Raw genomic sequence first — 27,042 nt, 5'->3', positions numbered from 1 at the left:
ATGCTTGGTAGGCCGATTGAACGCTCCAAATTGTCCCTAGGTGTGAGTGCAAGTGCAAATGGTTGTTTGTCTCTGTGTGCCCTGCGATTGGCTGGCAACCGGTTCAGGGTGTCCCCCGCCTACTGCCCGATGACGGCTGGGATAGGCTCCAGCACGCCCGCGACCCCAGTGGGGACTAAGCGGTACAGAAAATGGATGGATGGATGTTAGTGTTTGCTCATTCAATTCACATCAAGATTAACAACTAACCGCACAATAATATTGAAATGTTTATTTTTCTGATGTAAAAAAATTTACTTAGGTAAGCTCTCAATAGTACCAAAAATATTTTGTTTTTTAGAAATATTTGTATTTTAATGAAAATACTTTGTCTTACGATGAACACACATCACGGAACTTTATATACAGAACAGAAACACTGCACTATCGATAAAACACAAACACTGCAAACAGTAATGGAAGAGGATTTCTACTATACAGGTTGGGTTGAGTCGAGTGGTGACCGTGAAACGTTAGAGTCACCATGGGCCTATCATCTTAATCAGAAATCTTGCCCGCGGGTACATCAGGCCAGCTGGATGTCGCGGGGAAAAACGGTGACGCGCGTGGATGACACTACAGAGTGAAGCTTAGCACTCACATAATTGGTTGCCTGGTGATGAAGTGGGCAGGGCCAAGAAATTATCCACTCTTGTCACATAACTTTAGATATAAAACACAAACACTTCACTATATATAAAACACAATCCCTGCAAACAACAGTATTTAAGTCGATTTCAACTACAAAGGTTGGGTTGTGTCGAGTGGTCACTGTGAAACGTTTGAGTCACCACGCGGCTATCATCTTAATCAGAAATCTTGCCCGCGGATCCGTCGGGCCAGCTGGAGATCGCGGGGAAAAATGGTGACCCGCTTGGCGTGGATGGCGCACAGGTTGGCATCAGAGAACAGCAACACCAATAAGGCCTCAGCCGCCTGTAAAGATCCCAACAAGTCGTCAATGTGTAACCCGGCCCGAGTGTCCCGCTGCGTCCGGCGTCGGCAAGGGCAGCGGAATATTTTGGGTTGCAGAGAGTCGGCAGGCGGAAATGGGGCATCACCGATTGTCACTTGCGTACACGCCAAAGTTGGTCAGGGATCGTTCAATGTCCCAAATGTTCACCGACCTTTTTAGGAAGTTCTTGTTGTCGCAATAAAATTTTGAACATGTAAAAAACTCCCTGTTCAAAATTTCCCCCGCGTAGAAGAAAAGTACAGGTGAACATTTGCCAAACGTTTGGTCACTGTTTGTCGAACGTTTGCGACCTTCGACAAACCATAACGAAAATGCAGTAATCACTCCATTTGAAAACACTCGCAATTCTTGGTCGCTCAGTAGGATAGAGACTTTAGTATGACATTTGGACCTCCCCGGCGACTTTACCTCCTGAAGGGCCATCAGGGCGAAGACCTGCCATCTGAGGGCACTTCTGCCATATGACTGGCACACCTCACGGACCTGGGTGTGTGGGAGGGTGGCTACATGTCAAGGCAATGATCTGACAAGCTTACGGGCTAACGTGTGAGCTGGTAACACCTTACCAGGCGAGAGAAGGGCGCTTTCCTGATGAGGAGCTCTGTGCTCTTCTGGAACTTGCGGATCTCCATTAGGGCCTTGGTCCCTGGCCGGTACCTTCGCCTCCTGGGCGCCGGCGCAGGTGGCTGAGCTGGAAATACAAAAACCTTTAGCAACGTGCCATCAAAATGGAACAACGGCGCAGTGAGCTCACTATTCCCAGATGGGCCCGGCTGCTGTGACTGCGGCGGGCGGCGCCCTCTGGGGGATGCCCTCTGCGGTGACTGTGGCGGGTGGCGCCGTCTGGGGGCTGCCGCAGAGGATGTGCATTGCACACCGGGGGATGGCCCAGGCAGTGGCTGCGGAGGACGGCGGCGTGGATTGCCGCCTTTTCTTCGGCTGGACGAGGAGTTGTGGCGCATGGCTGACTACAGCATACATATGTACATGAAAGACACGCAACAACACTCAACAAAGAGCTAACGCAATAGCATGTCCACTTTACAAGTGCTACAATTAATCGAGTCATCAACAACTAATCGCTAATCAAACTCATTGAACTACTTCGATCACTAATGAATTGTATAGACTAGAGACCTTGTTCAACTTCAACTTGTCCAAAGCCTCAAAAGGATTCGAGATGAACATTGGCCTGAAGACCACGAGGGTACAACATTACATGACAAAATATTGAATCTGTTTGTTCTGCTCTACACAGGACAGTACGCCCTATTGGACCGCGGGTTTTCTGGTTTAATAGTTTAAGTTTTGCGGATGAAATGGTGCCTGTTTCAGATCATTTTACATGTGTAACAAATATTTACTATCAAATTCCCACGGTCGGATTGTCCCACTGCAAACATTTGAGAGGTGATGTCAGGCCTAGAGAACACAATCTTACTCGCATCTCGTTTAAAAATCCTTCGATAGATACGCACCCTGATGGACCGATTACACTTAAACTAGGTTTAATGAATATTAGATCGCTTCATACGAAAGCACTTCTCGTTAATGACCTCATCACGGAACATAATCTAAACATTTTTGGTCTCTGCGAGACCTGGTTAAAACCTAATGAACTGCTGCCGCTTAACGAGGCCTCGCCTCCAAATTTTCAGCTCGCATGTGGAGTGTCCTCAAAAAAAGGGTGGGGGTGTCGCCCTCATCTCAAATTCCGAGCTTAGATTTAGGCCTCGTTCGATCAACGTATTTGAAACATTTGAAGTTCTCACTGTCCGATCCACCGCTTTACCGTCATTTTATCTTGTGGTTGTTTACCGTCCACCCAGGGCTTACTCTGGCTTCCTGGATGAATTTTCAGAATTCGTGGCTGATCTAGTAACCAATGCGGATAATATAATTATCATGGGCGATTTCAACATCCACATGAATTTACCGTCAGAGCCACTTACTTCGGCGTTTCAGACTTTAACTGATACGTTTGGTTTTACGCAAGCCGTACAGGTAGCAACGCATAAGAATGGAAATACCTTAGATCTGGAATTATCCCGAGGACTTGCAACCTCAAATGTAGCAGTACTGCCATACACTACTGTTCTGTCTGATCATTACTTAATAAAATTTGAAATTTTAGTTCCTTGTCAAAGACAAGAGAGCAATCAGAATTATAGGAGCCGTAATTTTAACTCCATGACTGCAACTGCCCTGAGTTACTGTCGCCGGCAACCGCCATATTTCCCGCATACATCGGCTCTATTGATAATCTTACAAATGAATTCAATGCGACATTGTTAAATTCCATTGACTCTGTGGCGCCGTTACGTCTGAAAACTCGCCGTAGATTGCCTACTCCGTGGTTCACAGATGAAACGCGTACGCTTAAGCAATTATGTCGAAAGCATGAGCGCAGACGGCGTTTACTCAAACTTGAGGTTTTCCATCAGGCATGGCAGGATAGCCTCCTGAAATATAAAGATTCGCTTATCTTAGCAAAAACTCTGTATTTTTTGCAAGTTATTAATCTCAATAAAAACAACCCTAAACACCTATTTGATACAGTGGCAAAACTGACTCTACACCAGCCGAACCCCGATAGTTCCTTCCACTCAGCTGACGAGTTTATGAAATGTTTTGCTCAAAAGATTGAATCCATTAGGGACGAGATCAAGAATACCATTCCAATCGCTCAGTCGAGACCGCCGTTTACCAGCGCTGATGATCATGCAATAACCCTCTCAAATTTTAAAAGCGTGTCCCTTGAAAGGCTTACACAATTGGTTAGTGCGGCTAAACAAACAACATGTTTGCTCGACCCTCTTCCAGCCAAACTAAAAGAATTATTTCAAATTTTAGGACCATCCGTCTTAAATATAATCAATCTGTCTGTCTCTTCTGGGATAGTGCCAACAGCCTTTAAAACCGCTATCATTAAACCGTTACTTAAGCGACCAAATCTTGACCCGGATGGTCTCAGTAATTATAGGCCAGTTTCAAACCTCCCATTCATACCAAAACTTCTTGAAAAAGTAGTAGCGCAGCAGCTTATTGATTACATGGTCGCCAATAATCGATATGACTCTTTTCAGTCTGGTTTTAGAGCTAATCATTCCACTGAGACAGCACTTGCTAAAGTGACTAACGATCTCCTCACAGCTATGGATTCAAACACTTCATCTGTACTGTTACTACTTGATCTCAGTGCTGCCTTCGACACTGTAGACTTCGATATTTTATTAGGGCGTCTTAAAAGTTGTGTTGGTATTTCAGGGTCAGCACTAGGCTGGTTCTATTCCTATCTATCAGACAGGACGCACCGAGTGGTCCATGGCAATACGTCCTCGGAGCTCTATAATGTTACGTGTGGTGTCCCACAGGGATCGGTACTGGGACCAATTCTATTTAATATTTATATGATTCAGCTTGGGGACATTATACGTAAATATAATATTAGTTTTCAATGCTACTATTATACATGCGTTTGTCAAGTCGCGCCTGGACTACTGTAATTTATTATTCTCTGGTCTTCCTTAGTCCCGCTTCAAAAGTCTACAGTTAGTACAAAATGCTGCTGCAAGGCTGCTCTCACGGACAAGAAAATGTTATCACATTACCCCAATATTAGCCAACTTACACTGGCTCCCGGTCCATTTAAGATGCGACTTCAAGGTTCTTCTATTAACATATAAATCCCTGCATGGCTTAGCGCCTTAATATCTCGTCGACCTAGTTGTTCCTTATGTTCCGTCTCGTAACCTTCGTTCGCAAAACGCTACTCTTTTAGCGACACAGAGGGCCAAGAAAATGTCTGCAGGGTCTAGAGCAGGGGTCACCAACCTTTCTTAAACCGAGAGCTACTTCCTGGATACTGATTAAGGCAAAGGGCTACCAGTTTGACACACACTTCTGAAATAGCCAATTTGCTCAATTTAGCTTTCACTATGTGTTAGAGATGCACCGATCCGACTTTTTCAGTTCCGATACCGATACCGATGCCGTGGCTTTGCATATCGGTCGATACCCGATACCGATCCGATATTATGGTTGACTTAACAAGCTACATAACTCTACATGTGGAACAGAAAAGACCAAAGGCAATGGCATCAGGCAGACTACACAGTTCTTTGCTCTAAATTAGGGGTGTCCAAACTAACGGTCCAGTTTTTATTGGCCCGCAGCAAATTCTGAAAACATAATTGAATATGGCCCGCACAAGAAGCTTGAGCTCAGCTTCTCAGTTTCCACACTAGATGGAGCCCGCCACACAAAGCGTTTGACGTCCCATTAACACCCCCCCGGAAGAGAAGCGAACACGCAGCGTTTGACATCCGATTAGCCTCCGCCCCCCCCCATTCGGGAGAGAAGCGAACGCGCAGCCTTTGACGTCTCATTAGCAACCCGAAGAGAAGCGAACGCGCAGGGTTTGACGTCCGCTTAGCAACCCGGGGAAGAGAAGCGAACGTTCGCTCCATGTTTGCGTTTGTTTAGAAAACTCTCGTGGCATGCGGCACACGTGCTGCTGACGTATGACGTAGCCCGCGTCCCAATAGATTAAGGAAAGTATCGGCTCACAGATCGGCTGTATTTTCCGATATCCGATCCATCTATTTTGTTGATATCGGGGCCGATATCCGATCCAGATATCGGATCGGTGCATCTCTACTATGTGTTATTATTGTCATTTCCAGTTCACATGTAAGTGTGATTTTAACAAGAATAGCAAAAATACAGTCAAACCTCGGTTTTCGACCACAACCCGTTCCAGAAGGCGGTTCGAGAAGCGAATCGCTTGATTTCAGAATCTATTTTTCCCATTACAAATCATGGAAAAAATTTTAGTCCGTTCCAAGACTAAAAAAAAAACGCCTTTTATTAAGCGTTTTTTCATTTGCGCATTTTTGTCCAATCGCGCAACCGTAGCGCACCACCGAACGCCCAACCGCAGCCCGTCCCCCACCGTGTAACTGCACCGCGCTGCTCACCTTATTGTGACAGAACCGTCGCTGAAATTTAGAAAATATTTTTAAAGTCCTGACGTACTTTCCAAAAATGAAGTGGACCTCAGTGCGCAGGGAGCTTAATTTGGTCCGATCGCGCAACCACAGCGAGCCGGCCGGGCGCTCACTGTCGCATTGCTTTAAGAGCGTCTTTGTGTTTTAGGATGGCTTTACTGCTCCCACTTGCTTTCTTTGGAAGCATGATAAGGGGTTAATACAATCCTCAAAGTAACGAAAATACAATAACTACGAAGTCAGTCGGCATCCGGGCCACGCGGTCGGGTTTTTTCTGGTCCTCCCGGCTCATCACGTGAAGTTCGACCTCCAAATCTTGTTCAACAACCGAAGCAAAAAAATCTCGAATTTTTTGTTCAAATTCCGATTTGTTCGAGAACATGGACGTTCGGAAAACGAGGTTTGACTGTAAAATAAATAGATGCAGCTCACAGACACGTGCTGCTATTTGAGCTAATTTTAGAACAGTCCTGCGGGCGACTCATGCTGTCCTCACGGGCGACCTGGCGCCCGCGGGCACCGTGTTGGTGACCCCTGGTCGAGAGCATTTTCTATTCGGGCTCCAGAGCTTTGGAATGCCCTACCAATGGATATTAGAACTGCTACCTCAGTAGAAACATTTAAGACACGTTTAAAGACACATTTCTATGATATGGCCTTTAACTAACCTGTAGTGGCTGATTCGGCCGGAGTTTGTCCCCCCCCCCCTCCCCGGCAGGTGGTTAGGTGGCACCCAAGCTGACAGCGGCTATCTGGATTCTTGTGGGCCAATTCAGGATGGGGGAACTGCAACTCAACCTCCTCGAAGACACTTTTTTTTCATTGATTTTCATATTATATATTATTTGTGCCCTCTCTGCATCCATTTCAACCTGGTGATCCTGAAAGGGTGATCCTTCCATCAGTGGTCCCTTCTCAAGGTTTCTCATTTTCCCCTGGCAGGGGTTTTTGAGTTTTTCCTTGTCCTTTTGGGAGCTTAAGATCAGGGGGTGCTTTGAGAATAATTGTCAATTTTTGTCTATGTGAAGCCCTTTGAGACTGCTTGTGATTTAGGGCTATACAAATAAACTTGACTTGATAAGTTACACGGATGCATTTACAAACCAGCATGTGTATTTGCCTGTCCGAGCAGGAGGAAAACCCACTCTCTGCGAGGTCGTGTTCAGTCGCTGTTGTGCTTCGGCTGGCACTCACGTTTTTACAACTGTAGCTGGGTAAAATTGCAGTCAAGGTTGCCAGGACTGGTCATCACTGATTACTTGAGCTTCTTATCACTTGTTATTGTTAGCAAAAAAGATCACTTTTAATCGTCGACAGTCACAAGTTACGTTTGAGAAGCTCAGATGGAATTTAAAACTTTTACTGCTCCCTATTATAGGAGGGATCAGAATCATACCCCTCAACCCGTGTTCGTCACTCTAATAACCATTGCTTTAAATGCTTATTTTTTCCAGGGAAGGACCATTCATAGTCCTGGTCTCATGAAATGAAAACATATTCAAAATGCAAAAAGGTTGTGTCCCACACCTTGCCAAAAGAACTTCGGACATCACGTGACTGATCCCATTTATTTTTGTTTATGCACACATCCTAACTGCATAGTCGCGGCAGTTAAAATTAAAAAAAAATAAAAATTAAAAAAAAGTGCAGAAAAAGATACAATAGTAATTTTTAAATTAAATGCATAGTCGCGGCAGTTAAAATGAATAATAATTGCAGACCTACATACAACAGTAATATTTTCAAAATAAAACCTTCTCGGACGAAATGCATCATAATTAGCTGTTTAAAGGTAATACTCCCTGTCCTATGCATCGTGGGCAGTGTAGGCTGACTAAAAAGCTTCAAAATTGACTTACTAGTGAACATGTAAGCTAAAAAGACATTTTACGCGCATGTGTCACATTTTGACCTCACAGTGTAATCTCTTTATTGGTCCAGGGCTCGAAACTAACGATTGCCCGATTGCCCGGGGCAAGTAGCGATGGCAGACGGGCAAGTAGAATTTTTTCCTCACTTGCCCGAACTTGCCCTGCCATAATACCATGTTTTCAAGCTGTAAAAACACGATTTTGTGCATAATTTCTCGCAACTTCTGCCGCTTCTGGTCCGACATTTTGTTTTCTAGGGAGCGGTTAGTTTCTCGTGTAAGTCTGCAATACATTGATAACGGCAAAGCGCTTCGTAATTAAATGCATGCTCCCTCACTCATCCCTGGCTCTTCTGCGCCTGCGCACCAGCAGAGCTTGTTTCCGGTTGGCGGATACGAAGGCATATGAAGGCAAAACTTATAGTGTTGTCTTTTTTATTGCAAAAATGTGTCGGGCAAGTAAAAATCCACTCCAAAAAAATTCGGGCAAGTAAAATTTTGTTTCGGGCAAGTAAAATTTTCTCTAACTTGCCCGAGGGCAACTTGGGCAAAAAATAAGCTTCGAGCCCTGTGGTCACAAGCAAATTGATTAAAAAGATGAGTAAAAAATGTTGGAACATGATACTGGTGGTCATATCCTACAGTTTACATGTTGACATCATGCAAAGGTACACTGGTTGCACCAGGTATGTTTTTTTTTTTTATCTCACTATTTCACTTGTCAAGTTTGGAATTGCTCACTAGTTCACTAGTAAGGAATATGTATGTCCACTAGTACCATTAGTTGGGATCTTCCCAGCCTCACTATCTGACTTGTGGGGTTCAAAATGTTAACTAATGAACTAGTACAGGGCTCGAAGCTTATTTTTTGCCCAAGTTGCCCTCGGGCAAGTTAGAGAAAATTTTACTTGCCCGAAACAAAATTTTACTTGCCCGAATTTTTTTGGAGTGGATTTTTACTTGCCCGACACATTTTTGCAATAAAAAAGACAACACTATAAGTTTTGCCTTCGTATGCCTTCGTACCCGCCAACCGGAAAAAAGCTCTGCTGGTGCGCAGGCGCAGAAGAGCCAGGGACGGGTAAGGGAGCATGCATTTAATTACGAAGCGCTTTGCCGTTATCAATGTATTGCAGACTTACACGAGAAACTAACCGCTCCCTAGAAAACAAAATGTCGGACCAGAAGCGGCAGATGTTGCGAGAAATTATGCACAAAATCGTCTTTTTACAGCTTGAAAACATGGTATTATGGCAGGGCAAGTTCGGGCAAGTGAGGAAAAAATTCTACTTGCCCGTCTGCCATCGCTACTTGCCCCGGGCAATCGGGCAATCGTTAGTTTCGAGCCCTGTAGTAAATGCAAAGGGATTTTCCTTTCTGACTCACTCGGTCTGACTAGTAAGTCAAAATGCCTTATTTGTTCACTATCTGCGTATATCCGTTTAACTAGTCACTCTGGACTGAACTAATTCACAAGAAAGAAAACACGTTTCACTAGTTAACAAGTGAGGTTAAAATTACACCAGCTAGTGAACGTGTACTAAGGTACCATTTTGAGCCTCACTAGTTAGCTTGTAAGTCAAAATAGATGGTGCGTAGCAAAGTGATCTGTGCATTCATGAGTAAACATCCATCCATCTATCCATCCATCCATTTTCTGAACCGCTTAGTCCCCACGGGGATCGCGGGTGTTCTGGAGCCTATCCCAGCCATCATTGGGCAGCAGGCGGGGGACACCCTGAACCAGTTGCCAGCCAATCGCAGGAAATACAGAGACAATCAACCATTTGCACTCGCACTCACACCTAGGGACAATTAGGAGCGCTCAGTCGGCCTACCAAGCATGTTTTTGGGATGTGGGAGGAAACCGGAGTGCCCGGAGAAAACCCACGCGTGCCCGGGGAAAACATACAAACTCCACACAGGGAGGGCCAGAGGTGGAATCGAACCCGCACCCTCCTAACTGTGAGGCGGACGAGCTACCCAGTGCCTCACCAAGCCGCCACGAGCAGACATGTAACCCATATTTCTGTAAAGTCGGCATCCACTAGTTCTATTCGGTACATTTTTTTACCTCACTAGTAGAACTGGTTAAGTGAAAAAGTCGCACTAGTGCACAATTTGGGGCATAACTAGTCAACCAGTATTTTTCTACAAGTTAGATACCACGGCTTCAATGGGCTTGCACTAGTTAACTTGTCAGTGGTTTATTTATCATTAGTTAACTGGTGGGCATTTCAGCTCCTATTAGCTAACTTCTGCAGAAAATCATAGGTCACTAGTTAACATGTTAGAATAATTCACGTTTGACTAATTTACATGTTGCTGAAAATGAGTGACTGGTTAGAGTTTCTGTGCAACTCGTAAGACAAAGTGCGTAACTCGTGTGGCTCAATGTCCAACTAATGTTGAGAAAGACCGAACTAATGGAAAATACTGTCTAATATCGAGGATATGGAATAAATGATCAAATTGCTTGCCATTGAGGTAAATTTTGGATTCTATGCGTCACTGTATGTCACCTTAAATGGCGACCTTGCAGCAGTGAGAAGACCCTAAGCTATTTTTGCGGTACAGAGAAGATCTAGTTTCAGCAATGTGTAGGTACTTAGAATATGGAAGGGCCATTCGTCCGTGACCAGGAAGACCTTTGTCCATGCACTTTTAAGGGCATCGGAAGTAACCAATAGAGTGAGACTCGGACCGCAGCTGTTGTCTTACGAGGTACAAATGATGGGGGAGAACAGATAGAAAGGGGGGTCAAGAACGCGAAGAGGAGAGCGCGAGGAGCGCGCAGGAGCGCGCAAGGCGCAAGGGCGCAAGGGGCAAGAGCAAGAAGCGCGAGGGCCTTTTTGGGGCGAACATCTGTGCTGTCAAGAGCTGAAACATCTTTGCTCTTGGGGCCACCCTAACTTTTGGAGAGACATCACTTTGACATCGGTTGAATAAATCTTTTCCCAATCAGCCGTGTGTCACCGAAGTGCTTCCTTACCCGGACCAGCCATCGTCCACTGAGTGTTTTTTTGGAGACCAGCGAAACAACAAAGACCATTCACCACATTTTTGGCGTCACGAACAGGATTCGTGTTCCCCCGGGGAATTCGCGCCCGCTTCCTGAGCGAGAATCCAGCGGTCGACCAGCGGCTGTCATTAAGGTGAGATGCTTCGCCCGCAGTTGCCGCGATATGCTCGGTTCTTGGACAGGTGGGGGGTCGGGCCCTTGAGGGGGGCAGTTACAACCGAATCTGATGTGGCCATGAGCTGTCTCGGGAGTAAGTTGTCTCTCCCAGTCAAAAAGTCGTCATAATTCGACTTTCGAAGGGGGAGTGGCCCCAAATAGAAGCAGCAAAGAAAAAATAAAATAAAAATAGAAAATAAATAAAAAATAAGAAATAAAAAAGTGAACAGTAACTTAGAACTTAATGGGGAATGTGCACAGTGGAGTGAGTGACATGTCTGGTGAGAATGATGAATGATGAAAAAGAAAAAAGCCCGAAGTAGTGTGGCTCGTGACGGGACAGGTTGTCAGGGACATCGCTGTTGACCGTCACAATAAAAGAATGGTAGAAAGTCCCATAAAACGTGGACTTTAGTTTGGCGACAGATCCGATGGAGGATAGAAATTTTAGCTGTGTGAATGAGGCGAAAACACAGATACGATTGAACACTGTTGCGACAAGAGATAGCCACCCGCTTAGCCCCCAGACGGTTAAAATTCCTGGGACAAGCCGGGACACTGCAGTCGCACCTAATGGCTGTACGGGCCAAGTGCGGTTGCCAAGCTGTTCGGCGGACGTGGAAGTCTCCGTCAAAAGTCCGACATAAAAGGGAGGCTTGCGCTGACCGCGTTTGGCAAATAGGAAAAGTGCGCAGCCTTGGCATCCGTAACTGTGAGCATGAATGTTGAAGTGACCCGGTCAGACCCTTTTTTAAGGGTGCCGAAGTGGTCCGGTCAGACCCAGTTATGGGTGCCGAGATCCGGTCAGATTTTAAGGGTACCGAGGAAAATAAAGCGCGCGTGAGCCACGTCGTTTGGACACTGATCGAATTAGAAGTGTGTGGGGGTTACAAGGCTCCTCGATTTAAACGCTGGTGCAAGAAAATGGCAGAGTAAACTCGGTGGGCTGTTATTTTTGAATACCGAGGTAGCTGGTGCGTTATCGCGGCAACGGTCCGATCCCGATTTGTCGAGGCGCACTGTAATAGCATGCACGTCTGTCAAAGTTTGATAAATTTGAGCCGGCGACAAAACCGCTATTGGACGAAGGTTTTGTGCGGCTGCTGTGTGAAAATGGAAAACGTGGAAAAGAGGCCTCTGGGGGGTTTAGTAGTGATATAACAAGTAATTTGTGTGCACACTTAAGTTAAATTCTGCAGAATAAAGGGGAAATATACAGCGCTATTAGGAACGAAACGAAACGACACAAAAGTTAAGTAAGACGTGCGTATTTGTCAGTGCATCTGCTCTGATGACAGTTAAAATGACCAAACTGCTAAGCAGCAGTTGGAAAGAAGCAAAATGTGGAATGGATTCGAATCCCGTTGTACGTCTTCTGTGTCCGTGTGTAGTTTTTGTGAACTCTGTCAGCTTAATGTTGTCTGTTTGAGCTTCTGAATGAATGGACGCTTGAAGTGTGTATTTGTTGGGCCCCGTAAGTGTGCGTGTGTGTGTGTATGCGTGTGTGCGTGCGTGTGTGCGTGCGTAAATGGGTGTGTGTGCGTGCGTGCTTGTGCGTGCGTGTGTGTGGTTATGCTCATGAGCGCGCATGGGTGTGAGCGTGTGCTTGTAGAAGCAGCAAAAGGAACGGATAAGGATGGTGTGCTCTCGTTGCTTTGGGCGCGTGCCCACCTGCGCTGTACGCGCGGGGAGAGGGATCCGGCCCCCTGGGCGGCAGGGTGGCCAACCTGTACCTGCCCACTGTGTTTCAGGCTGGCCCCTCCCCGCGCGGGTGACGTCGGGGCGGTGCGAATGGCTGGAGTTGTGCCCATTTTAGGGGCCTGCGTGGCCAGCAGCGAAAGGAACTAAGACAAAATGATGGAAGACGGAATGCTGAAGGAGCAAAAGAATGCATGACCAACTGGAGAAATAGGAGCATGCGTGTGTTAACCAATACGACACCAATATAGATGTATCTAAAGAAAAACATGCTGCGACGACAGCAAGCGGTGGCAGAAGACTGTGGCCCCCTCGTAAATAATGGGGGACCCCACTAAGGCCAGCTGACGCTCCTTTTAGCATTCTGAGAGGAATAGGAAATTAGATCTGACGAAAAGCTCAACTTATTAATTTAAATTGCTGAAAGGATGACAAAATTGAAAACAAATTATTGATACTCGTTTCTTTGGGGCTCTCCTCAATACTTCAGATTTTCTGTTACATAAAAAACCTGAGACGGCGGATACATCCGTTGTCTCCAGGAGGACATAGAGACACAGCATGAACTTAGAATTAATGTTTAACAGCCGTCTAACAGGTGGAGTAGGAGCATGCGAGGGCTAACCACTACAACACAAATATAGGTGATTTGAGTGTCTAAAGAAAACTCAACCGGTCAACACTAATTTATGAGAGCAAGAGAGGTATCAAGTGAGGGCCACAGCAGCAGCTGGAATTAAAGGAATTCTCTGGATTTAGACATAGGACTGAATTGTAATGCATGGAGAGCCTGCTCGTGAATTGCGTTGGCCCGACAAGGCTGACCATTGCCCACTGTAACAAGACGCACAGGTCAGAAGCAGCAAGTTCAAAATAGAGGAGGAGATGCCAACGAGGAGAGATTGGATTTGGTAGTAATCGGTTGGTTCTTTTAATATTCTTGTAAAAATATGCTCGGTACAAATAAATTAGCGAAAAGACCATTTTAGAAGTCCAAAAGTAAGAAACTCAAATGAAAATCACATTCTAGATTCGAATAATAGAGCCTAACTGGAGCATGGGAAAAGTGAACAGCTGAGAAATGGCCTTCGATGTAGTGGCGGAGAATTAAAAATTCAAGATAGTCCAGTAATATCGGTAAGTGAGCATAACACCGATAATACTGAGGTCAGACCAGAGAGGATGCAATGTTTGGAACATGACTTAATTATGAATAATGTACATTCTGTACGCAAAATTGGGAAACTTTGTCTGAAATTAAAGGCTCAAATCAGGAAAGGTGAAAAGATGATAGAGAGGATTGCATAAAATCAAAGGCAGGAAAACAAACAATAGAATGTAGCCTGAAATTAGGATGATCTTCTGGAAATCACAGTATAATTGAGAGAAACCACAGTTAAGACTTGCAATTTTAAGTTTGGGGTAATCTGCCACTTTAAAATTGTTCAAATAAGGTCCATCACAATACAGCCGAGAGCTCATGAAGGAAAGGCAACGTTTTTCTCAAATATATTAAATTCTTGTTAATAGGAGAATTGGAAGTTTGATTAACAAAAGGTACTAGGTAATTAATGGCTAATTGGAAGACGATATTTAAGTTTGGTTTCCCAGTCTGTCTTTTCCAGTATCCAGCAGTGACCCTGAAACTCGATCCCGAGACTCCACCGACAGCTGAGAATAACAAGAAAACGGTGCATGGCTCTGAGGCACCTTTGACCTTTTGCAAGAGCAAAGAAGGACTATATTTGTGCTTGGGGGGAGCACAGCGCTCCGGAGGAAAACGACATCCTCTGAGGCGAGAGTGAAGAAACTTACAAGATGTGAATGGACTCAGTTGAAAATGGACTCATCCGAAAGTGAGGAATGAGTTGGCTCTGAGGCTACAACTAAAGACAACAACTTGACAATGAGGTGCGGCGAAAGAACCATGAGACATGAAATGTGCAACAAGCGAACTGGACTCCTTGCTGGGGCGTAATCAATACTTGGTGGGCTTGGGTCAAAGTGAATGGAAGCTTGCTTGGGCACTGAACTTGACACAACTGAGGAGTCTTGATAAAAGATAAATAAATAAATCAGGAACAAAAGGTGTAGTGTTACAGAAAAAGGAAAAACATCATAATCAGAGGATAAATTTGAATAAAACAGATAGGCTAAATTGTACGAAATAAAGAGTAGGATCACATTTAGTCCATCCAACTTAACAATTAGACATAGAGTCATTGACAAATTGGAGATGGAAATAGGACATTAGGACCCAATAGGATGCAGTCAAGAGGTGGCTAAATTGTACAATGGACCTGATTATTATCAATTAATAAAATTAGAAGTTAATTACACCTCACGGGGAATTCTGGTGTCAGAAAGTCAAGGAATAACAGCCATGGAAACTTTTGACAGTTAAGAATAATGCGGCATAAGAGTCACACAAAATGACAGTTAACGAGATGACAAACGTGATAGGACTCAAATAACAAATGCATTGACAAGGCAAAGTGAAAACACCATAGGGGAGTAGACTGTCGGAGGGACCCTTTTGAGTATCTTTACCCAGCGGTTCGATCAGAATGATTGATTAGGATAAAATTATTTAAGGACCATCTGAGGCTGCTTCTTTCCCCATGCTCACCCTTGAACAGGCTCAGCAGTAGAAATAACTGAATTTGTTAGGCATTTAATTGACAGTTTTACGGTAAAAGTGAGGAACGATTGTATGAAATATTTAATCGAGAAGATCATCCAGAAATGAAGTGTTACCTTCAATATTCACTGATTGCCTACTCACTTACACGTACTAAATTTGTTTGGTGTGGAATGAGAGCTGAGCGATGAAGGTGACTGAATTGACACTTGTGTGGTTAAGAATGTGTATGTGTGTGTCTGGGACAGGGTGAAAGGCTAAAGTATTTTGGAGTTGGGGTGAAAGGGTCACAGTTGAGGGTAGGATTCCTCTCACATGAGACTGGAACACCCAAGTTTGATGAGTGATGAGTTGTAACCTTAACCAACAGCTGATGGTTACTCAGAGGCACCATGAACAACAAAATAGTTCATGGAGAAGGCCCATTTCAGCAACACGAATGGACAAGACAGGACTAATATCAAACACTAGGACAATGGACGATATGACGTGACAGACTTGGACTCACCCGACGGGATGACTGACTATGTGGATGACAACCAAACATTTGAAACTTAAGCTTGCTTGTGGCAAGTGCAAGCTTTGCTTTGTTTCTGTGTGTCACTTGACTTATTGCAGCATCAACCACCAGCCAAGGAGCAGATTGCTGGCTGTTTTATAACTTGTAATAATTTTGCAGGTTGGCGATTGCAGTCTTGGAGAGTTTATATTGAATTCACGTGAAAATGTTAACCCTAACCCTTTTGATTTTTGTGATGATTGAGGATTTTCAGGACAGAATCCCCGGGCGCCGTGATTCGTTGTGTGTCTATGTTTTATTTTGATACTCTATGCCTGTGTACTTTTTGTGAGCAAGGGTCCGCTGTCAGCAGGGCTGTATGCTCACTGGCAGGAGTGCGATGATTGTTGTTTTGTTGCCGAGTGTGGGGTGAACAGTCAATTTTCAGGAACTTGGGGATGACGGTTCTGGATGAGTGAAAGGTTCGACAAACTGGCTGCAGGACGTATGATGATGCGGTAGGACGTTTTGGCGGTTCCTTTTTGAATGCCTGATGACACATTGAGTGAATGTGTCAGAGGGGGGAGTTACATTTAAATGAGTAAGTAGATATAAAAGCTATTTGTGACATTCAATGTTTTTTCGGATTCAATTATTTTTGAGGCTTTAACAGGACATGCCAGAATTCAACAGGCAGTGATGGAAGGAGCAGAAGAAGACGCTCGAAAGGAAAGGAGTTACTGGGAGACAACAATCTGGAATGGATGCAAAGCGTGGTAACAATCTAGCGACAGTAACGGTTAAAGTGTTTCAACGGAAAAGCACGAATGATGACAACTCATACAGCTAATAGGGATTAGACTGCAGCCCAATAGACAACAAATGTTTCAAAGGTAATTAAATAAAATAGGAAACTGGACCAGAAACAAGCAATAGGGGTAATTTCTTAACATATGAATGCATTAAAGCTGCTAATGAAGGGAAAGTATTTAAGAACACATTTTAAGAGGGTTAATTTGCATAACAAATGTTGAAAAGAGTTGAATAGTTAAATCATTTTGGGAAGATTACAGGTGCATTCAAAAGGGCGACTGGTTTGAACAGTAAGATGACTTGAAGGGGAGACAAAGATAATGTACATAAACAAATTAGGTGAACAAAACTGACAGGACTGATGCCCATTTGAGAATACTGAGAAAAATTGGAATCAAAGAGGAAAATTTGGAGTAAAAATTAAGATTTGAACTGGGAAAAGCAATTGCAAAGACTGATTGACAGGACTTCAGACAGGGACAGCTGCAGCAGGAAAGACTAACTTGAACAGGCAGAAGTTACTCTGCTACAGGACGGATCTTGCGAGACTGACAACACGACGAGAAATAAGGGGAATTATTCATAACTCCTAGGGGGAGTGTTTGTTTGTTTGTTTGTTTGTTTGTTTGTTTGTTTGTTTCAGGGATCACGTGGGCCTCTGGATCATAGGAGTAGATGCCGAGAACGCTCGGAGGTTCTACTGAGCACTTCGATGAGACGACAACCACCAGTCGTCCCCGTGCCCCAATCAACCCCAAAAGAGGAGATTTAGTTTGCAGACGACGGGTTATGGAGATGTCGTCTGCTGGGGATGACCGAAGGGGTCCGGGAGGACTTCCGGCCTACGCTGGGCATAGCTGCTTTTTTTCATTGCAACTCAAGGTTTTGTGCTGTTGTCATCGTTAAATACTGGCAGTGGCTCCTGATTATTGCAGACCCCGTGGACGCTGACCGGGGCCTGGAAAGAGACTCTGAGGACAGTGGAGTGGACATAAAGATTTTGGATGGACGGCAGGCCCTGAGCAGTGATCCCGGGGCAAATTCACTACTGAGCATTCAGTGGACTGGACTTTGCATCGACAGGCACTTACATATGCAAGGGGGGCAACACTGAGGGCGCTTCAACGTCAATATTTTATCAGTCAGTACTTTATCTGATGACTACATGCTGCAATTACTTTATCTTATTCATTTAACTTTTCACATGTTAACATTGACAATGCAGTTTGACTGTTTAGCGGTCGGCGTACTTGTCATTTCTTTTCCTTCTGTTTTGTGAGCTCATACTGTTTTGTGGATTGTGATATGTGCCAAGACTCCTTGTACCTGGCTGACACCAGGTGGAAGGAATCACTGAGGATGTTAGAAAGGGCCTCCCTCTTTTTCCGTGTCATTAGACTGGCAGGGTTTTTTCTCGAGGGAGGGCCGGCAACTTTTTGAGGTTTCTAACGGACCACACCAAATTTATTGCTTCGTTAATTATCGACGGTATGGAGATATTACCTAAGGGGGGTGGTTATCGTCATTTGAATAATGTGGACTTCAATTTTCTTTATTTGTGGTTCCTGAGAGGCCTCAGATTGCTGTCAGGGAGCAATTGGATACCGAAGTAGTTTGAGCTTTCCTAGTTAAAATAACCTTAAGTAGCATGCCTCGAGCGTGATATAGGCTGTGCAGGTATAGGCCAAATTGTAGACGTGATCAGAAAATTTGGTTGGGTGAAGATTTTTGGATGTTTACCGATGTCATCTCTTTTTGGACCGTTTTCGGGACATTTATAAAGTCCCGGAGGGGGGAATGAGGTAAATTTTGGATTCTATGCGTCACTGTATGTCACCTTAAATGGCGACCTTGCAGCAGTGAGAAGACCCTAAGCTATTTTTGCGGTACAGAGAAGATCTAGTTTCAGCAATGTGTAGGTACTTAGAATATGGAAGGGCCATTCGTCCGTGACCAGGAAGACCTTTGTCCATGCACTTTTAAGGGCATCGGAAGTAACCAATAGAGTGAGACTCGGACCGCAGCTGTTGTCTTACGAGGTACAAATGATGGGGGAGAACAGATAGAAAGGGGGGTCAAGAACGCGAAGAGGAGAGCGCGAGGAGCGCGCAGGAGCGCGCAAGGCGCAAGGGCGCAAGGGGCAAGAGCAAGAAGCGCGAGGGCCTTTTTGGGGCGAACATCTGTGCTGTCAAGAGCTGAAACATCTTTGCTCTTGGGGCCACCCTAACTTTTGGAGAGACATCACTTTGACATCGGTTGAATAAATCTTTTCCCAATCAGCCGTGTGTCACCGAAGTGCTTCCTTACCCGGACCAGCCATCGTCCACTGAGTGTTTTTTTGGAGACCAGCGAAACAACAAAGACCATTCACCACACCATACATAACAGCCCCCACAGTAGAACCTGCTTCCACCCCCAGGTAAAATTGCTTTAGTGTAAAATTGTAGAAGTGAGGTGACATTGCAGTTAAAACATTGCAGCGACATGCTGAATAGAATGTTGTTGCAGCCGTCTGAAAAACTGTCTGGGACGGGGCAAAAGTGCCATTTTCTGTCTGTAGAGTTTAGAGTAGTAAGTCGGAAAGCAGGCAGAAACGTCATGTGACATACGACAGTATCCTCGTCGTCTCACATACTTACAAATTTGTTTGCCTTTCAGTTCAGTGCGCGTGTCTTCTTTTTATTCACTTGGTTGTTTGCTGTTCAAATTTCAGAAGTCAGGAGGTGGCGACGTGTTGTGACGTCGTTATACCGTCCGCTACAACGTGAGCTTTGCAAAAACAACTTTGCATTTTTTCAACTTACCTTTTTTGTCCTTTGAACTCGTGTCGTCGCTGTGGCTCTTCAACTTGCCAGGGTGTGCACGGGGAAGCTCCGAGAAAAGTGGCAAAGTTCACTTTATAAGCAGCCAAATCGAGGAGAAAACCAGTCTAAATTCAAATGTCGCGTCCCTCAGCCTTCGAGCAATCAGCGTGAAGCGTCAGTGCTACTCAGGGGGGCGGGCTAAGTGAGGCGTCAGTGTCGGGGAGTGCTTGAAAACCAGACCATCGCCACTCGACGGGGTGGCATCAGAAGTGACCGAGAGAGAGTCGCTTCTCAATTCACTTCCGTCTCCAAGAGAAATTCATAGATATGGAAATCATAATGCAATGACAAAAAGAAAATATTAAAAAGAAAGGGCGTAGGTTTATACAAGGATGGTAGGGACAGATCACAACCACTATTTGGGGAATACAAAATAGTCCTTACTTAAATAAAATAGTAAATATGAATATTTACTATTTAATTTTAATACCGCGAAACTCTACATTTATTCATGTAATATTTCAGTATATTACGCAGTGGTAGCATTAATTTAAAAACTATTTTAATGTAGTTTTTTTCATGAGAGATTCCGAGATTTATTCGAAGCTATGACAATAAAGTCAAAGTCAGCTTTATTGTCAATCTCTTCACAAGTCAAGACACACAAAGAAACCGAAATTACGTTTTCTCTATCCCACGATGACGAGATATATTACACGATAGACATACAAGTAAACGACACAATATAAAAACAAGAAGGCACAAACAATAAATAATAAGAATGATGGAAAAATAATAAATAAACAGATAACACATTAAATAAGAGGAGCAAAACGGAGCCAGTGTGCATACAGCAGACAGTAAGCGTAGCGCAAAAGTACAGGACGCTACGCAGAAAGGGGAAGCGAGTTCAGTTCCTACTATCCCACGGTGACAAGACATAGTACACAATTTACATACAAGTAAACAACACAAAAAGTAAAAACAAGAAGGCACAAACAATGAATAAATAAGTGAAGAATAAATAATAAATAAACAAATAACATAATAAATAAGAGGAGCAAAAATGGAGCAAGTGTGCATACAGCAGACAGTCAGAATATAGCGCAAAAGTACAGGACGCTATGCAGAAGGGGAGAGAGAGTTCAGGATAACAGCCTGGAGTATGAAGCTGTTGTTGAGTCTGGTGGTGCGGGAGCGCAGTCTCCTGTACCTCTTCCCAGAGGGCAGAAGCTCAAACGGAAGAAACAAAAGAGTGAGCGGGGTGACTCACATCACTCATAATCGTGGTCGCCTTGCGGGTGAGATGGGGGATCTAAATGTCTTTCAAGGAGGGGAGTGAAGCACCAATAATCTTACCAGCCGTGTTCACTATGCGCTGCAGGGCCTTCAAGTTGTAGTCAGTGCAGCCGCCACCCCAAACAGCTGGAGAGGACGCTCTCAATGGTGCCACGGTAAAATGTAGTCATGACGGCCGGAGGAGCGCTCGCTCGCCTGAGTTTCCGCAGGAAGTACAGGCGGTGCTGGGCCTTCTTCGCCAGTGATGCGGTGTTGGTGGTCCAGGAGAGATACTCACTGATGTGCACCCCCAGGAACCTGGCGCCGTTCACTCTCTCCACCACAGCACCGTCGATGGTCAGCGGCAGGTGTTGGGTGTGACCCTTCCGGAAGTCAACAACAACCTCCTTGGTCTTGTCGACGTTCAGCAGGAGGTTGTTGTCCCTGCACCACGTGGTCAGAAGGTCAACCTCCAGCCTGTACTGAGTCTCGTCTCCCTTGGTGGTGAGACCCACCAGAGTCGTGTCGTCAGCAAACTTCACTATGCGGTTGTCGCTGTGGGTTGCAATGCAGTCATGCGTCAGGAGGGTGAAGAGCAGCGGACTGAGCACGCAGCCTTGGGGGGCCCCCGTGCTCAGCGTGATGCTGGCGGAGATTTTGTCGCCAACACGTACCACCTGTGTGGCCTCTGACAGAGGAAGTCCAGTAGCCAGTTGCAGAGGTAGGTACTGAGGCCCAGCATGTCAAGTTTGCTGATGAGGCGTTGTGGCACAATGGTGTTGAAGGCAGAACTGAAGTCCACAAACAGCAATCTCACATACGAGTCCCTTCTCTCCAGGTGGGTGAGGGCCGAGTGGAGGGCAGAGCAGATGGCATCCTCAGAGGACCGTTTGGCTCGGTACGCAAACTGGAAGGGGTCCATGGTGGGGGGGGAGAACGGATCGGATGTGCTCCATGACAAGCCGCTCAAAGCACTTCATGATCATGGGCGTAAGTGCCACGGGGCGGTAGTCATTGAAGCAGGACGGAGCGGGTTTCTTCGGCATAGGTACGATGGTGGCAGCTTTGAAACACGACGGGACGATGGCCTGCTGCAAGGAAGTGTTAAAGATGTCTGTGAAGACATCCGTCAGCTCACCAGCGCAGTCTTTCAGCGCTCGACCTGGGATGTTGTCAGGGCCCGCCGCCTTACGGATGTTGATAGCGGCAAGCGCCCTCCTCACGCTGTCGGCGGAGACGCACAGGGGCAGTTCGTGTGAAGGGGGAGTGGCCTTCAGCGGGCAAGTGCTGTTCTGAGCGTCGAAGCGCTGTCCATGCGGCTGTGGCAGGTGGCGGCGATTCCGCTGATGGGGGGGCGTGGTCCTGTCGCAGGTGGCGCCAGTACGTGACATACGCCAAAACCAGCAGACACAGAGACAGCTTCTTCCCCCAGGCTGTTGCTCTGATGAACTCACACCACTCTTAGAGTCTCAGAGTCATTACTGTGCAATAACATCCTGCTCTTCACACCTTTTTTGAATTTGTCTACACCATTTTTGCCATTTTTCACATGTCCTGAGTGTTGTTAGTCACCTAAATGTTGAACAGAGGGTGTGTTTTACCGAAGTCAAATTCCTTGTTTGGCACGCTCAAACATGGCGAATAAAAAACTCTTGAATCTTGAATTTGTATGGGCGGGGGGAGTTCACAGCGGAAACCGACCACAAGCCACTTGTCTCCGTTTTCACCAAGCCACTCATCTCAGCGCCCAAACGACTCCAGACCATGCTGCTCACACTACAGGGATACAATCTGAAGGTGGTGTACAAGCCAGGGCCCGACATGCACCTCAGTGACACCTTGAGTAGGGCCACGGCTTCACCGCAGGGGCCTGGCACGAGATATTCGAAACAGACTGTTTGCTGCATGCAGAGAGCACAAGTGAACACTGAACAGATAAATCAGGCTGAGCATCTGAACGTCACCAGCCAACGGCTGAGGCAGATAAAATTGCACACAGTGGGTGATGGGAGTCTTCAGCTGTTGCAGGAGGTGGTGCTCCGTGGTTGGCCAGATCACCGGGAGGACACTCCATTGGCAATCAGAGAATACTGGTCCATCAGGGATGAGATCAGCGCACAGGATGGAGTGCTTTTCAAGAGTCAGCGAGTTATAGTGCCCAAATCATTGCGTGCTGAAATGTTGAAACGCATCCATGCCAGCCATGTCGGAGGAGATGCCTGTTACAGACAGGCCAGAGACACGCAATACTGGTCCAACATGCACGGTGAGATCAAGGACTATGTGAGCCAGTGCTCAGCCTGCAACGAATATGCACACCGACAGCAGCGGGAGACGATAATGTCCCATGCACTCCCTACACGACCATGGCAGATCCTCAGCATGGATCTGTTCACGCAGGCTGGCAAGGACTTTCTGATCATGGTTGATCATTATTCGGATTTCTGAGAAGTAGAGCTGCTCCCAGATCTTTCAGCTGAGACCACGGTGCTGAGGTGCAAGGCCCAGTTTGCACGGCACGGTCAGCCTGATTGGGTAATTACAGACTGCGGTGCCCAGTTCGACTGCGAAACGTTCAGGATGTTTGCGAGAGACTGGGACTTTGACCATATCAAATCCTCTCCCAGGTACCCAGAATCAAATGGGAAGGCTGAGTCAGCCGTGAAGATTGTCAAGAACCTGTGCAAGAGGGTAGCAAGGGCGGGGACCGACCCTTGGCTGGCCATCTTGCAGTGGAGGAACACGCCTACGGAAGGCATGCTGAGTCCCGCGCAGAGACTGATGTCTCGCAGACTGAGAACGCCACTCCCGGTTGCTGACACACTTTTGGAGCCGAGTGTGGTGGCGGGGGTTCTAGACAGGCTGCGAGTAAAACACCAGACAGCCAAACTCTGGTATGACAAATCGGCCAGAGATCTGCCTGAGTTGTGTATCGGACAGGACATAAGGATGAAGCCCCTGCCTGGGGACAGGATGGGCAGGTGGCGGAGGGGAGTATGCTTACGGCTGGTGGGCCCCAGGTCATACCTGGTGGACGTCGAAGGGACACTGTACTGCCGTAAGAGGGGGGGGGCTGCGACCTGCGGAGAGTAACGCCGCAATGCCGGGGCAGCACGGAGTGCAGCACAACAACCCACCAGCTGACAAACCCGGGGATCCACCTGACACCGCGATTGACACTACGGATGACACTGACACAGTCGCTCAGGAGCTCGCACTGCAGAGTGACGTCCACCAGCCTCAGAATGGATCGCCTCTACATACACCTGTGCCAGGGCGCAGGATTATAAGAGCGCCAAAGAGACTGGACTTGTGAGCTGCGTTGGTACTGTGGGCCCTCGCGATCAATTGGGTTGTTTATGGAAACGAATGTGTAAAAAATTATATGTTGTACACTGTTCTTTGAAATGTGAGTTATATGTTGTACACTAGGGGTGTAAATCGCAGGTTTTGTCACGATACGATATAATATCGATACAAAGAACTATGATTTGATATTTGCCGATATCTTAAAGCCTGCTGCGATTCATTCACGATATATCGCGATATAGTGCTCTACGATCGATTTTTTTTTTAAATAAAAAATATAGAACAATATCCTGATTTATAACAATTCGTACGCAAAATCAACAAGGTACTGCAAACTCTTTATTTAGGAATTTACAAGAGTATTGCAGTATACAAAGTGCTTATTTTAACACTAAACTTTGATGTTGTGTTTTTTCTTTAAATATGCGGCGAGATTTGTGCTCCCTGAATATTTGATCACCGCATGGCAGGATTTACAAACTGCACGTGTCTTGTCCGTTGAGCCATATTTTCTTTGGAATCCAAAGTGCTTCCAAACGAATGACTTGAAGCCTAAAGGGGAGCAAATTTCTTTATCTTTTTGGACACTAGCCATAGCACCAGCCCAGGAGCCGCGTACTAGTTGTCGACTCCCCTTTCACGTGCCTGCTCTGCTCACAACACAACGCCGCGCACTGCTCCCTGCTCCCGGAAAGAGGAAGCAAGCAACAATGAACTGGATTTCAAAATAAAGTCGCGTCTAATGTCCGAGGTCAAACACGGCGATATAGATCGATGTTTACGTTTAGCATCGATGCCAATAAATCGTAGAGCATTATATCGATTATTCGATGTGTATCGATGTATCGTTACACCCCTATTGTACACTGTTCTTTGAAATGTGAGTTAGGAGTTGTTTAAGTGTTTGCTGATACGTAAAGACAAGGGGGGAGACATGTTGTGGGAATTTAATTTTGATCTTCATGTATAAGTTGCCATCTATGAAAGGGGAGATGTTAGGGATGTCATACTGTGTTGTGTGACGTCATGAGACGAGCCGCGGCAGTTGAATACAGAGAGAGACGTGAACAACAGCTGTTGTCTTGGGTCTCATTCATATCAGTACATATATTACACACAAACCTTCTATCTTCTTTGCAAGAACCGCACGTGAGACAGTTTGGCCATTTTACGCTTGCAAGCGGAGATGCCATCAGCACCCTGTGTGATACAGAGATGCTTGAAGAGCAGTATGACTTAGACCTCTTGCGAGGGCATATTTATTGAGAGGGTGGGGGTGGGGGTGGGAGGGGACAAGTTTGGTGTTCACCTCAGCAACTAGTTAATCAGTGCAGAGGGTCTTAAGGCTTTATTTTACAAGGTTGTGGAAACAGAAACTAGTGGAGCATTTTAGATAACTAAGCAAGAATGTTTCCACATCATTTTGTGGAAACTTTCCAGAGTCAAGGTTAAAGGTTTTAACAAACGTAATAATTCTAGTCTACACTCCAACATAATCGTACAATCAAGATAATTTGTGAACTCTAACACTCCTATTATAATATCTTTAAATATTAAGGCTTTTCAATACACAAATATATTTATCAAACAAGAGAAAACGTAAGAGTAAACCTTTTACTAGAAGGAATGAGTGAACAACTACGTAACCATTATATTTGTACACTGCCATAACCTGTAAGATATGCGAATCTCCTTGCCGTTTATAAAACCTCTACCTGCCGCAAAATAAGCTGTCATCCCGTCAGCTTTGGCCTGTTTGATCCCGTGCCGCAACTTCTTGCTCTCTCTCTGTCCTCCTTAGACAGGTACTCGCTCCGGCGCCGCACAAAGGAGCGCAGATGAGCGTTGTTCCTCGCCTCCTGCCTCACCATTTACAGTGCCTTGCGAAAGTATCCGGCCCCCTTGAACCTTTCAACATTTCGCGACATTCATTAATAAATAAATTAATAAATGAATGAATGAATGTGGATAACAGAAAATTATTTTATTGTATCGAAGCAAAGCTAAATTGATTTTTAAAAAAGTCAATCTATTTTGTATTTTATATCGATCACGTTTACCAGGCTTCATGTAGGCCAGGGGTGTCCAAACCTCTTGCAAGGAGGGCCAGATTTAGTATCGTGAAGGGGCCCGGGTGCCAATAGTTTTTTCAGACATTTTTTAACTACAAACATTTCAAAGTCAAAGTCAAAGTCAGCTTTATTGTCAATCTCTCCACATGTCACAACACACAAAGAGACCGAAATTACGTTTTTCTCTATCCCACGGTGACGAGACACATAACACGATAGACATACAAGTACGCGACACGACGCGTCAAAAGTTAACTTTACTCATATCTCGCGGAGAGGCGGGATGAACGTTTCAGTTCTGACTCCGGCTTTCCTCTATGGAGTTTGCATGTTTCTCCTAGGTAGTCCTGTTGCCTCCTGCATTCCAAAACTGTAAATTATAAACCAATTTACCGTAATGTTCGGACTATAAGTCGCTTCGGAGTACAAGTCGCATCAGCCATAAAATGCCCAAAAAAGTGAAAAAAAAACATATATAAGTCGCTTTGGAGTATAAATCGCATTTTGGGGGGCAATTTATTTGACAAAATCCAACACCAAGAACAGTCATGAACAAGCAACAACAGGCTAAACGATAGGTATGGTAACGTGACATAAACACAAACAAAGAGCTGAGAACGGCCCTGACGTAACATTCAGTTCTTTAAAATAAAAAACTATTACATAAATAACACGTTTATAAAATCATCTGTGTCACTCTAATTCAGTGCTTCTCAATTATTTTCTGTTACGCCCCCCCCTAGCAAGAAGAAAACTATTCGCGCCCCCCCTCCCCACCGTGACTATCCTGACTTGTCTTGTAAGTCGTAAAATGTTGCACTGTCGCAAACGTGACAGAAGTAACAATGAGAGCGCC

The 27,042-nt window shown here is 45.4% G+C and overlaps 2 protein-coding genes across 5 annotated transcripts in view; both read right to left on the bottom strand.

The window, feature by feature from the left end:
* Positions 1–27,042, bottom strand: part of LOC133157241 (collagen alpha-1(I) chain-like) — a 337,276-nt gene that overhangs the window by 208,897 nt on the left and 101,337 nt on the right. The gene's annotated exons all lie outside the window — the stretch shown is intronic.
* On the bottom strand, positions 328–19,781 carry LOC133157250 (histone H3-like centromeric protein A). Of its 3 annotated transcripts, XM_061283641.1 has the most exons (6): positions 19,528–19,781; positions 19,363–19,421; positions 1,770–1,983; positions 1,582–1,706; positions 1,424–1,498; positions 328–975 (listed from the first exon to the last, which is right to left on the bottom strand). In XM_061283641.1, exons 3-6 carry the CDS (start codon positions 1,975–1,977, stop codon positions 850–852), a joined length of 534 nt encoding a protein of 177 aa, XP_061139625.1. In that variant the 5' UTR covers positions 1,978–1,983; positions 19,363–19,421; positions 19,528–19,781; the 3' UTR covers positions 328–849. The 3 variants fall into 3 exon arrangements, with proteins under 3 accessions (XP_061139625.1, XP_061139624.1, XP_061139626.1); XM_061283640.1 differs by lacking the exon at positions 19,363–19,421; XM_061283642.1 differs by lacking the exon at positions 19,528–19,781 and having other exon boundaries at positions 19,363–19,521.

Source organism: Syngnathus typhle, linkage group LG7 (genome assembly GCF_033458585.1).
Source record: "Syngnathus typhle isolate RoL2023-S1 ecotype Sweden linkage group LG7, RoL_Styp_1.0, whole genome shotgun sequence".
NCBI lineage: Eukaryota > Metazoa > Chordata > Actinopteri > Syngnathiformes > Syngnathidae > Syngnathus > Syngnathus typhle.
Note: the sequence above shows the minus strand (reverse complement) of the source record. Positions and strands in the feature narration are given on the sequence as shown.

What these genes read in the sequence shown, in the direction of transcription:
- LOC133157250 (XM_061283641.1), bottom strand. Translation starts at nt 1,977, where the DNA reads ATGCGCCACAACTCCTCGTCCAGCCGAAGAAAAGGCGGCAATCCACGC. An exon ending in AAGCGCCCTTCTCTCGCCTG is followed by an intron (nt 1,499 to 1,581) that starts GTAAGGTGTTAC and finishes CCACACACCCAG; the next exon opens with GTCCGTGAGGTGTGCCAGTC. An exon ending in CCCTGATGGCCCTTCAGGAG is followed by an intron (nt 976 to 1,423) that starts GTAAAGTCGCCG and finishes GGATCTTTACAG; the next exon opens with GCGGCTGAGGCCTTATTGGT.